The sequence below is a fragment of the Salvelinus alpinus genome, chromosome 33 (genome assembly GCF_045679555.1).
Source record: "Salvelinus alpinus chromosome 33, SLU_Salpinus.1, whole genome shotgun sequence".
Classification (NCBI taxonomy): domain Eukaryota; kingdom Metazoa; phylum Chordata; class Actinopteri; order Salmoniformes; family Salmonidae; genus Salvelinus; species Salvelinus alpinus.
In genome coordinates, this window is record NC_092118.1 from 13,351,488 (window position 1) to 13,363,711 (window position 12,224).

Sequence of the window (12,224 nt, forward strand, 5' to 3'; positions counted from 1 at the left end):
AACCTGTGTAAATGTAATAATCTGCTGCTTTTTTTTTTGTGTTATCTGTGATCGTTTTGTTTGTCTTGTGTAATTTCTTAATCATTGTACCTAAACTGTATGTGTAACATGTATATGCAGGGCCCAGCTGTAAAAGAGACCTTGGTCTCAGTCTGTGCTCCTTGTTGAAATAAAGGTATAATAATAAAAAATAATTCAGGTTATTCTCAAATGTAGGAAACAAACATGACCCATTTGCCAAGAGGTATCACGTGTAGATTATCTAGCCTTCTATTGTCATTAACCATAATAAAGCATGTGGTTTTTACTCAGTGTAAGTTGATTTGACCAATACCCTGGACTCTGTTCTCTACTTACAGACTGCACCATCAACATCACGCAGCAAAATATTGATGACTGCAAAGAAATGCCTCAACTGAAATGTGTGGCTCAATGGACCAATCAGTCCACTACTAGTCAGACAACTACTAATATAATTACAAATAAAGTCACAACCAACACCCCATACATTGTGAGAGAATGTGATTCTGAAGACATTGGACAGACTTTAACAAATAACGAACTGACCTCTGTTGATGTATTGATCAGAAAATGTAAAGGAAATGAAGAAACAGTAAAGAATGTCCAGGACTTGCATTCCATAAAAAAGTGAGTCCACTTATAATTTGAACTGAAATCAGGGCCGGCCCTGGCCCTTTGGGGGCTATAAGCAAAATTGTGTTGCTTATGTCACTTATCTAGAAGAAAAAGAAACACACACCTATTTAGGCGAGGTGCTGGCTAGCGGAGTAGAAAACTTAAAAATAAAGGAGAGCCGCACACTCTAGGAGCTCAGATGCAAAAATTTAATTACCAACGTTTCGACAGCAAAGCTGTCTTCATCAGGGTATAATCCTATCCTATTATACCCTGATGAAGACAGCTTTGCTGTCGAAACGTTGGTAATTACATTTTTGCATCTGAGCTCCTAGAGTGTGCGACTCTCCTTTATTTTCAAGCTTATGTCACTTATGCCTAGGGCCGGCCCTGACTGAAATGTATTTGTAATGTAATTTGAGCTATGTCAATGTTTGACTGACAACTAAACATATTTTCATGGGTTCTTTTTTGGCTGGATTATTCAGAACTGTGATTTTTTTGTTTCCCTACAACAGCACATTTTACAACATTACCAAGCAGGGACCTCAGAAAGTGACCCTTGAGAGCCTCAAAGGCTCAGTGACATCACATAAGAAGAACAATTTGCTCATATTTAGAATGTCTCTACCCTCCACCAATAATGTGAGCATCAACGAAATGGAGACATGGAAAGAGAGAGAGGTCAAAAGCAAAATGTGGATATCGCCAGTCACCACATTTATAACTCTTTCTCCATCTCCACCAGGCCAAGTTGGAGAAGATGGATGACATTTGGTTGGAGATTCCTACTGAGGCTTTGAATGATGCTATGGGAGACACGAAAGAGGATGTTAACCTGGGAGTATTTTGGTTTGAGAATGACAGCCTGTTCCCGGTAAAACAACAGTAGCAAATACATCTCAGAGATAACTAATGAAACAGACCTGCCCTCATAACACATGTAGAAATATGTGACTCACCACCTGAATTCGGTTTTATGTAGCAAAATTTGAAATTGGGTTTTTTACATTGGTAAAAAGTAGAGACTCAGAGCTACAAAATGGTATATCATACACTGCATTTTTGAGGAGCAATGGGAAAGTATTTCTGCTTTGAAAGTTTCAGGACATCCTCATTTTAACAAAAGCACAGAAAAACATCTGTGGTACTTTCTCATTTTACTCCAGTATGTGAATCATGTAGTGACAACACATTGGTACAAACATACACTGATGGAGTGCACATTTGAATGAAGCCCTTAATCAAACTGCATCGTGACAGCCTGTTATGGAAAGTAGCTCTATTTGAGCATGTTGACAGTTTCCTGGAAAGACCCAACAACCACTTGTATCTCTTGTCATCTATGTAAAGTTACAATGCAAATGTCTGCCTGCTCTACCACTATCCATTGTCATGCTACTATGCTAGCTACCAGTCACACTATGCTCAAAATACACTACAATACAACCTGTTGACTTAACGTCAAATAAAAGAGAACAAGTTTACTGAGAAATATGTTGTTGCTTGTTGTTTTGACTCAAATATCATGCCCAGTGCTTATGGAAACGTATATCCTTTAAAGTATTTGGTTCTGAGGAAAATTGTGGTCCTCTCTGACATTATAATATATATATATATATATATATATATATATATATATATATATATATATATATCCTCTCTTCTGATCCCTACTAGGTGGTGGAGAAAAACACTGAGCTCCTAAACAGACGAGTGGTATCCATCAATGTGGGAGAGGACATCTCAGGCCTCAGTAACTATATTAATATCACGTTCCGCTTCCAGAATGCATCACTGGTTAGTGAGCAGTGCATATTTACATCACAATCAACCATCAAACTCTCTTTTTTTATTTTTATATTTATAATATTTTTGTTCTTTCACCTGTCTGCAATCTATCAATTGCTTGACAGCTCCAAAAATTCATGTTTATGATATGGTGTGGATTGGAATAGGTGAAGGGGACTAATCAGGTTCTATTCTCTCTGATAGGAAAACAAATCACTAGCGTGTGTATTCTGGGATGGTGAAAATGGTAGTGTTACTTATTAACTAAACAAAATAGTTTTATGAAGCACTATACACAACAAAAGTATATGTTGGAAATATTTTACTGTGTGTCTTTGTTTCACAGGTAAAGTTGCACATTGGAATTCCTTTGGATGTCTCACTAAGAAAAATGAAAATGAAACAGTGTGCTCTTGTAACCACCTTTCATTCTTCGCTGTGCTTATGGTGAGAAATAATTTGTTGTGACCTAACTAACATTCTTTCGACCAATTGATTAAGGGCTTGACTCAAATCGTACTGCGGAAGATCTGCGGTATAGCGCGATTTAAATTTAAGTGCAATGTTCCCGTGTTCGCGGAGACTCCATTCACGCTAAGCGACTTACATGTCCGATCAATCTGAAATGACCTTTACATTTCAATCGTGCTATACCACGATACGGACTAATTTAAGCCCAACATTGAACACTGTGTGTGTGTGTGTTGACGGCAGTCTCCGGGCAGTGTCTCTAGTGACAATCTGAGCTCCTCCTCTGTGTGGTTGCTGACGTTGTTGTCCAGGGTGGGCTGTGGAATATCCCTCTGTTTCCTGTGTCTGACTCTCCTCATCCACCTCAGGTCAGAGTCAACCGACAAAACTAATACTTATGTCCACGACATGCAAACCACTAGCCACCACACACAATGCCTCTCAGACAGAACATCCTCATTGGAAAAACAAGTTTTGAGATTCAAAGTACCCTTTTTACATTAGCAGTTGTCATACAGTGCTTTTACAGTAACCTCACCCCAAAGAGTTAGTAGAAGGAACCTAGATAGGAACTGCCATAACAATGAGATTTGCTATATTGTTGATTTTGACAATCAATTGAATTATAACTCCCCTTCCTCCAGAAGGGGTAAATCTGATGATTCCCTGTGCATCCACATCCACCTGTGCGCAGCGTTGTTGTGCCTCAACCTGACCTTCCTCATCAACGGCAGCCTGGCCTCTCTTGGTGTCCACGGCCTGTGTGTTGCTATGGCAGCAGCCACCCACTACTCCCTGCTGTGCACCCTCACCTGGTTCTCCCTGGAAGGCTTCCACCTCTACCTGCTCATCATCCGGGTCTTCAGCATCCACGTCAACAGATACCTCCTCAAACTGGGCCTGGTAGGATGGGGTGAGTGCAGTAATTCAACGGTGAAGACAAGTATGATTAGACTAGGCATGATCAGTGAGAAGTGAAACAGTTTCACTCAGCTGCACATGGTATTGTCCAGCTTGATCCGCTCTGAGCTGGTGGGATCTCTGGATCTCTTCAGCTTTCATTAATGTATTTAAAGTATCTACGCTGTCTCTTGGTGTTTGACTCAACTGGGGCAATGAAAATGAAAATGTTCCTAATCTCTTTCAGGAATACCTGGCATAGTAGTTACCATAATTGTCGCTTGTGGCAAATATGGAGAATACAACAAATACCAGCAAGATGGTGGTGCTGTTAAAATGTAAGTAATATCGTGATAATTATATGGATTTTCATATCACCAATGACTCCCTTTCTCTCTGTAAAAAACTGACTTACTGTGTCCCTGTCTTTATATATACGTGACTGTGGCTCGGCTCTCTCTCTCTCTCTCTCTCTCTCTCACTCTCTCTCTCTCTCTCTCACTCTCTCTCTCTCTCTCTCTCTCTCTCTCTCTCTCTCTCTCTCTCTCTCTCTCTCTCTCTCTCTCTCTCTCTCTCGTCGGAGTGCATGCTGGGAGTGAGTCGTCAAGCAGGAGTGATTGTGAGAGCGAATGGAATTTATTTTCAATCTATTGGGTTTTGGTATGTATATATATATTTATTGATTAGTTTAGTTGTTTTAAGGGTATCTTGTTTAACTATCACTAAGCACGTATAGGGGTGGTGCGATCGTTGAGGTTGGTTTTTCGCGAGGGCACATCCAGCGGGTGGGGCTGGTTGCAATGGCCACTCGCGGAAGTGTGGAGTTTGAAAAACTTAGTCGGAGGCATGGAGTAAAGATTCCTGCTGCGGCCGGGTGTTCAGTGGAAGAATGTAGCTTGGCTGTGGGTGCTATCATTGGGTATGATAGCATCAAATCAGCCTCAAGGATGAATAGCGCTGTAGTGATATTCTTAGATTCCATTGAAAAGGTGAATAAGATAGTTGAGAGGGGTGTTGTGTTGCGGGAGACACAGACGCCGGTATTTCCGCTTATGAATCCGGCGAAGAAAGTTATACTTTCTAACGTGCCACCATTTGTTAGAGATGAAGTGCTGGAGCGAGAGTTATCTCGCCATGGTCAAATCGTATCTACAATAAAGAAGGTTCTTTTTGGATGCAAATCTCCGTTGCTGAAACATGTCGTGTCTCATAGGAGACAAGTGCATATGATCTTAAAAAAGGACGGAGATGAACTGAATTTAGCGTTCAGTTTTAAGATTGATGGATTTGATTATGTCTTCTACGCTTCTACTGAAGCAATGAAATGCTTTGGCTGTGGAAGAGAGGGGCATTTGGTGCGTAGTTGTCCCGAGAATGAGCGCGCTGAGCCCGGTAGTAGCTCTAGTGCTGGTGCAACTAACGCACCACCGCGAAGGGATGAACATGCTAAGGGTGCAGGGGAAGGGAGAAGGTGGGCAGATGTGGTTGGAAAAGTAGGAGAGGAAGGCATTGTGGATACGGGGGCAATTGTGGTAGATCAGAACAAAGAGGGAGGGGAAACAGTTGGTGAGATTGCGACTGCCGTCGCTGAGGTGGTGCTGGAAAATGAAATTGGAGGTCAAGAGGAGATTGAAATAACGGAAAAGGAAGCAGCTGTTTTCAAAGTACCGAGGAGTAAGAGGAAGAATTTAAGGGGTGGTGAAGGGTCTAATTCTAAGAGAAAGGTAGAGATTGATAAATCAGTTGAAGATGAACAAGTTGTGGAGATGGTGGAATTTTCTTCTGGGGAGGATAGCGAGAGTGAGTCATCTGACGCGTCACAACAAAATAGCGAGATAAATGGGGTGGAAGGGAGGTATGGGATTGAGAAGGTACGTCAATTTCTGAAGTTGACAAAAGGGAAGAAATATATGCAGGATTACAATGTAACTGATTTTTTCCCTGAAAGTGAATTGTTTATTGAATCAGCAAAGTTTCTGATGTCAAAAATTACAGGGGGAGGTTTGAAAAGCCCTGAAATTGCTAGACAAGAAAGTGGTCACGAGAGTGATAAGTGATGTAAATTCTAAAGAAAATGAAAGAGTTCAGTTGCAGTTTTAACTCTGTAAAGAGATGTGGTGGCTGTATCTTCCTCTGTATATTTTTTTCATCCATGAGCAGTTTTAAGATTTCTTCTTTAAACGTAAATGGGGCAAGAGATGGTAAAAAAAGAGCCATAGTGTATGAGTAAATTAGGGGAAAGGGAAGTGACATAAATTTTCTACAAGAAACGCATAGTAATTTGGAAAATGAAGTTATGTGGCAACGGGAGTGGGGGGGGACAGTGGTGTGTAGTCATAAAAACTCAAAAAGTGGGGGTGTGGCTATCTTGTTCTCAAAAGGGTTTTTGCCTTTGTCATATGAGGTTGAAGAGGTAGTTGAGGGGAGGTTATTAAAAGTTAGAGCAAGGTATGAAAACATCACTATGTGTCTGATAAATGTATATGCCCCAGTGGTGACAGTTGAGAGGGTATGTTTTTTAGAGACATTATCAAATACCATTGAGAAATGTAACAAAGAAGATTATTTATTTATTGCTGGGGATTTTAACTGCACAGTCAGCGATTTAGATAGAAATCACCTAGAAACTCATATAGCCTCAAGGACTTTTTTAAAACGCCTCATTGTAACACATGAACTGTGTGATATTTGGCGGAGTCAACATGGAGGAACAAGGCAGTACACCTGGGCGCATGTGAGAGAGAACATCATCTCTATGGCCAGGTTAGATAGGTTTTATTGTTTTGAGCATCAATCTCAGGTCTGTAAATCAAGTGTGATAACCCCAGTGGGATTTTCTGATCATTGTTTAATAACAGAGGTGGTGTTCATTAACGATGTAAAACCCAAAAGCGCATACTGGCATTTTAATATAACTTTATTGAGTGATGCTCACTTCAGGAAATGTTTTAGTTTTTTTCTGGGAGAGGTGGAGGTCTCAAAAGGCCAGTTTTGTATTCCTTCAACAGTGGTGGGATATAGGGAAAATCCAGATTCAACAATTCTGTAATCAATACATGAGGAATGTCACCAAGGATATCACCAGATCAATGAAAGCCCTAGAGTTTGAAATAGTGGAACTCATGACGTTGGTTGAGACCACAGGAGATCGAGGCCATACTCAGGCCCTCAAGAGGAGAAAAGCTGCATTGGCAGACCTGCTGGGTATCAGAGCACAGGGGGCATTGGTGAGAAGTAAGTTTCAGGGAATATCTGAAATGGATGCCTCATCCAAATTTTTCTTTGGTTTAGAGAAAAAGAATGGACAAAGAAAAATTATTCATTGTCTCAAATCAGCTGTTGGACAAGAGCTCACTAGCCCTAGTGAAATTAGAAAGAGGGCAGTAGAGTTCTATGCTGAGCTCTACAAGTGTGAGTACAAAGAGGATAAAACAGTGACACAGCAGTTCTTTGATGGGCTCCCAAAGGTGGCTGCAGAAGCTCAGGTTGAGCTCAGGTTATACACTGCATTAAAAGGCATGGAAAATGGAAGGGCACCAGGCATTGATGGGCTTCCCGTTTACTTTTTTAAGTATTTTTGGGCTATGTTGGGAGAGGATTGGCTAGCAGTAGTTAATGATAGTTTAACCGGAGGGTTACTACCAATAAGCTGCAGAAGGGCTGTCCTCACCCTACTGCCCAAAAAGGGTGACCCTAGGGAGGTGAAGAACTGGAGGCCGGTGGCTTTATTGTGCACTGATTATAAGATATTGTCAAAGGCTTTGTCCAACAGGCTGAGGGAGGTGATGGGGCAAATCATACATACGGACCAGTCCTACTGTGTTCCTGGCAGGCAGATAGGGGATAACATTTCTCTGATTTGTGATTTTTTGGACGTCTCTAGGGCTATTGGGTTGAATGCTGGTCTAATTTCAATTGATCAGGAAAAGGCATTTGACCGAGTTGAACATCAATATTTATGGCACACGTTTGAGGCGTTTGGGTTCAGCTCTGGTTTTATTGCCATGATAAAGGTGATATATGGTGACATTGAAAGTGTATTGAAAGTTAACAGTGGTTTGAGTGCTCCTTTTAAAGTGTGTAGAGGTATTAGGCAGGGATGTTCTTTGTCAGGAATGTTATATGCCATTGCTATAGAGCCACTACTAAATAGCATTAGAAGTCGCATTGCAGGCGTGTACCTTTCAGAGGATATTCCTCCTATTCGTCTCTCAGCCTATGCTGATGATGTAGTTGTGTTAGTGAAAAATCAAGCGGAGGTGGATAGTTTGAGTCTAATGGATGATCGTTTTAGGGGAATATCCTCTGCAAAGGTAAATTGGGAAAAGAGTTGTGCTTTACAGATTGGAGAATGGTCTGGAGGGATCATGGCTTTGCCAGGGGGGCTAGAATGGTGTAAGGGAGGTTTTAAGTATCTTGGAGTGTACCTAGGAGATGAGGGGACTATGGAAAAAAATTGGAGTGGGGTGGTTGAAATGGTGGAAGGGAGGATGAGGAGATGGCGTTGGTTACTATCTCGTATGTCATATAGGGGGCGCACTATTATAGTTAACAATGTGATTGCCTCTGCACTGTGGCATCGGTTGTCAGTTTTAGAACCACCATCTGGCCTTCTGGCTAAGATACAGGCAATTATTGTGGATTTCTTTTGGGATAAATATCACTGGGTTCCACAAAGTGTTTTGTATTTGTCAAAAGAGGAGGGGGGACAAGGTCTTGTACATCTTGCTAGTAGGGCTGCTGCTTTCCGGTTTCAGTTTATTCAAAGGTTGCTTTATGGACCGGAAAATGTGGTGTGGAGAGGGGTGGCAGGTCTTGTATTACAGCGGGTTGGAGGATTAGGTTTAAAGAAGGCTTTATTTCTGGTTGATAGTAGCCAGATTTCTAGGGAGGGAGTACCTCCGTTTTACAGAGGCCTTCTCAGAGTGTGGAGCATAATGAAGGTGTCCAGACGAACTTCAGCGGAGTCAGTGCATTGGCTGTTGGAGGAACCTCTGGTGTATGGGGCAAGACTGGATTGTACAACTGCAGCTGTTCCACATTTCTCCAAGATTCTGGTGAAGGGCAAAATCATCACCTTAAAACAGTTAATGGCCATGGCTGGGCCCGCCTTAATGGATGGAAGACGGGTGGCTGAACATTTGGGGATGAGGTCGGAAAGGATTGTCGGACAAATGCTGGGGAGTTGCAGGAAGGCTCTGTCAGCGGAAGAGTGGGGTATGCTTAGTAGCCACAAGAAGAAGGTACAAGATGAAGACGTCTCATTTCCAAGACTAGGGATTACACCAAATATCCCAGAGTCAGAAAGAAAGGCGTTATTGCTGGATTTGAGAGGGTTGGAGGAGGTGGGTTTGGATGAGGTGATTGGGAAGGACTTGTATAGGGGGTGTGTCAAGGTGTTGAATAAAGATAAATTGAAAAATAGAAAAGACACTCCATGGAGGGTAAAATTGGGCATTGATGACAAGGTAAAGCCAGAATGGAGAGCACTGTACAAGCCACCGTTACAAAAGGGTACTGGTGATATGCAATGGAGGGTTTTACATGGCATCATTGCAGTTAATGCTTTTGTATCTGTTATTAACTCAGATGTTAGAGATGGATGTCCTTTTTGTAATATAAGAGAAACCATTTTTCACTGTTTTATGGAGTGTGAGAGGATAAAACCTCTATTGGAAATGCTGGAATCTTTGTTTAAAGCTGTAGGGGAGTTTTTCAATAACACTGTTTTTATTTTGGGGTTTCAATATAGTAAGCAACATAAAAGAAAATGTCAAATGTTAAATTTTATTTTGGGACAAGCTAAGATGTCAATTTTTCTGAGTAGGAAACATAAGATAGAAACGGGATATGGGCAGGATGTAAGATGTGTTTTTAAAGGATTAGTGAAAGCAAGAATAAAAGTCGATTTTGAGTTCTTCTCAGCTGTAAAAGATCTCCTATTGTTTGAGGAGAAGTGGGCCTACGAAGGAGCGCTTTGTTTTGTAGAGGAGGGGAAATTATTTTTTGCTGATGAAATAAGTTGAATGTATATGTTATGTATTTATTTTTGTTTAGGAATTACATTTGTTGTTTCATTTCTGAAAAGGCAGTGTGTCATTATTTATGTTAACACTTGAGTATAAATAAAGGTTTTATAAAAACTCAAACTCTCTCTCTCTCTCTCTCTCTCTCTCTCTCTCTCTCTCTCTCTCTCTCTCTCTCTCTCTCTCTCTCTCTCTCTCTCTCTCTCCCTCTCTCCGTCTGTCCGTCTGTCTGTCTGTAGGTGCTGGCTGACTGACTCTGCTCTGACCACGGTGTCCTTCTCGTACTTTGTGCTGACATTCGTGGTGAACGTGCTGTGCTTTGGGTCTGTGACAGTGAAGGTGGTGAGGGCCCACCGTCAGAGTCCTGTCCTGAGGGAGAGGAGTATGAGCAGGGGGACAGTACTCAGTCTGCTGGGTCTGGTCTGGCTCCTGGGGGTCTCCTGGGGGGTCCTGCTCTTCCAGTTTGGCCCCCTGAAGGAGACAGCCTACTACATCTTCTGCACTGTCAACTCTCTCCATGGTGAGATAAGAAACAGCCCTTATTCTCATTCACATCAGGTAAACACACATGCACCCATACAAACACAGTCGTCAATTTGTGCGGGAGCACAATCCGATGCAAAGTCAATGATAAAAATCAGCATGGTAATTTAACTGATGTTAATGTAATAGTACATAGATCTAGGGGCATGGAAAACATATTTACATCGGTCTATGTAAAAGCATGCCTTTATAAAAACACTGTAGGTAATGTCCTGGTTGTGGCATTGATACCAAATAACGTGGTCTATGGTCAGGGACCTACAGCATGTTCTATTACACTACTGTGAGTCACTATTGTATAGAAAGACAGACGTATCATCTTGTAATTCAGTCAAAATGCTTATTACAACCTACAGGCCTCTTCCTGTTTCTACGCTATTGGTCTTTAACTCGGCCAGAGAAAGAATCTGTCTCCACGGCAACCACTGTAACTTCTTCAAGGGCGATGCATCCAGCTGAGGCCAGTCCCTGACTAACACGGTTAAACCTTTTACTACTAATACCACTGCTTCCATTTTATTACCACAGAAGCACAATATTTAGTATGTAGGTTTTTAACATACCACTACAGGCAAACATAAGCATAAATTAAAGCGTAATCACAAAAATAAAAATGTGTTTCCAGGTTTGCTCATAAGCTTACTGTGCTCATAATACCATATTTTTTTACTTTTCAATGTTGTGCTGTTTCTTTCACTTTTTTGTTGTGCATTTTATTGTATTTTGTGACGCACCTTCCATGCCTATTCACTGTTGATGTGCATAGTCCCAGGCAAATACGCAACATATCAATTAGGTTCAAATAGTTTTCATCCTCATCTCTGAAAAGAATCAGATAGGTTTGGCTATCCGATCGATCACTCACCATTGTGCATGAGGGTAAGATGGAGTGATCAACTGTCAAGTGGTGCCTTTCCGTTTCTTTGATTGTCATCAAAAATCCTCTGAAAGAGAATGTCCTTTTGTAGTCCATCTGTTACGTTTTGGATAACTTTGATGTCTTTGGTTTTTGCAGAACAGACCTACAGTATATAGCCTCCTAGCCTATGGGATACCTGAGATAACGTTAAGCCTATATTAGTCAAGTAGATGGTACCTTATCATAACATAACTATATTTGCAGGGATGTGAATTGAATTGTTACAACAACAAAAAAAATGTTGATCGTGTCATTTGTGTAAATAATGTATTTGCGTGTCATTGCGTATGCAAGAACAGTGAAGACAAGCAACTCAAAAAGGTGCCCTATTAATCTTGTTTATGGATAATAAAAAATATCCTACCTAGACTAGCATTATTGTTTTCAGAGTTTTCAGAGTACAAGTGAGTACAATTTTACTGTAGGCTGTAAACTGCACAGACCATGTTTTTGAATAATGACGCAAAAGCCCTGGTATTTAAATGTTCCATTCCATTTGGATCAGTTGTGGGACTACTCTGGACAGATTATAGAAAGGCACAGTAGCAGGCCAGTCTGTATTTTTACTTCTGATACTGATTAGCTGTCTTTTGCCGATCGTCATTCTCCCAAGTCGGCATTCAGAAAGTATTTATACCCCATGACTTATTCCACATTTTGTTGTGTTACCGCCTGAATTCAAAATGTATTAAATATATATTTGTTCTCACCCCTCTACACACAATACCAAATAATGACAAAGTAAAAAATATATGTTTTTAGAACATTTTGAAAATGTTTTGAAAATGAAATACAGAAATATAAAATGTACACAGGGGCACAACTTTTTTTTTTAGAAGTGGGGGAACATAACCTGCACTGGGGTCTGCCTTTTTTGGCATCTAAAGCTAATTTCCTGCATTTCTACACAATCTAATATGACCCCAGTGCAGTGTCTT

At 41.0% G+C, this 12,224-nt stretch overlaps 1 protein-coding gene and 1 long non-coding RNA gene across 2 annotated transcripts; both read left to right on the forward strand.

Moving 5' to 3' along the window:
- The first annotated feature begins 233 nt into the window (after positions 1-233).
- On the forward strand, positions 234-2,204 carry LOC139563057 (uncharacterized). Its single transcript, XR_011672481.1, has 3 exons — positions 234-648; positions 1,155-1,281; positions 1,385-2,204. It is a non-coding gene; the product is annotated as an uncharacterized lncRNA (long non-coding RNA).
- Positions 2,205-2,327: 123 nt separating this feature from the next.
- LOC139563056 (adhesion G protein-coupled receptor G3-like) lies at positions 2,328-11,715 on the forward strand. Its single transcript, XM_071381314.1, has 7 exons — positions 2,328-2,674; positions 2,774-2,874; positions 3,142-3,266; positions 3,543-3,811; positions 4,046-4,136; positions 10,064-10,344; positions 10,724-11,715. The coding sequence occupies exons 2-7, from the start codon at positions 2,872-2,874 to the stop codon at positions 10,837-10,839; spliced, it is 885 nt and encodes a 294-aa protein (XP_071237415.1). The 5' UTR covers positions 2,328-2,674; positions 2,774-2,871; the 3' UTR covers positions 10,840-11,715.
- Positions 11,716-12,224: the final 509 nt, after the last annotated feature.

Coding starts and splice junctions, on each gene's coding strand:
- LOC139563056 (XM_071381314.1), top strand. Junction 3,812..4,045: donor ACTGGGCCTGGTAGGATGGG/GTGAGTGCAGTA, acceptor AATCTCTTTCAG/GAATACCTGGCATAGTAGTT. Junction 10,345..10,723: donor CACTGTCAACTCTCTCCATG/GTGAGATAAGAA, acceptor TACAACCTACAG/GCCTCTTCCTGTTTCTACGC.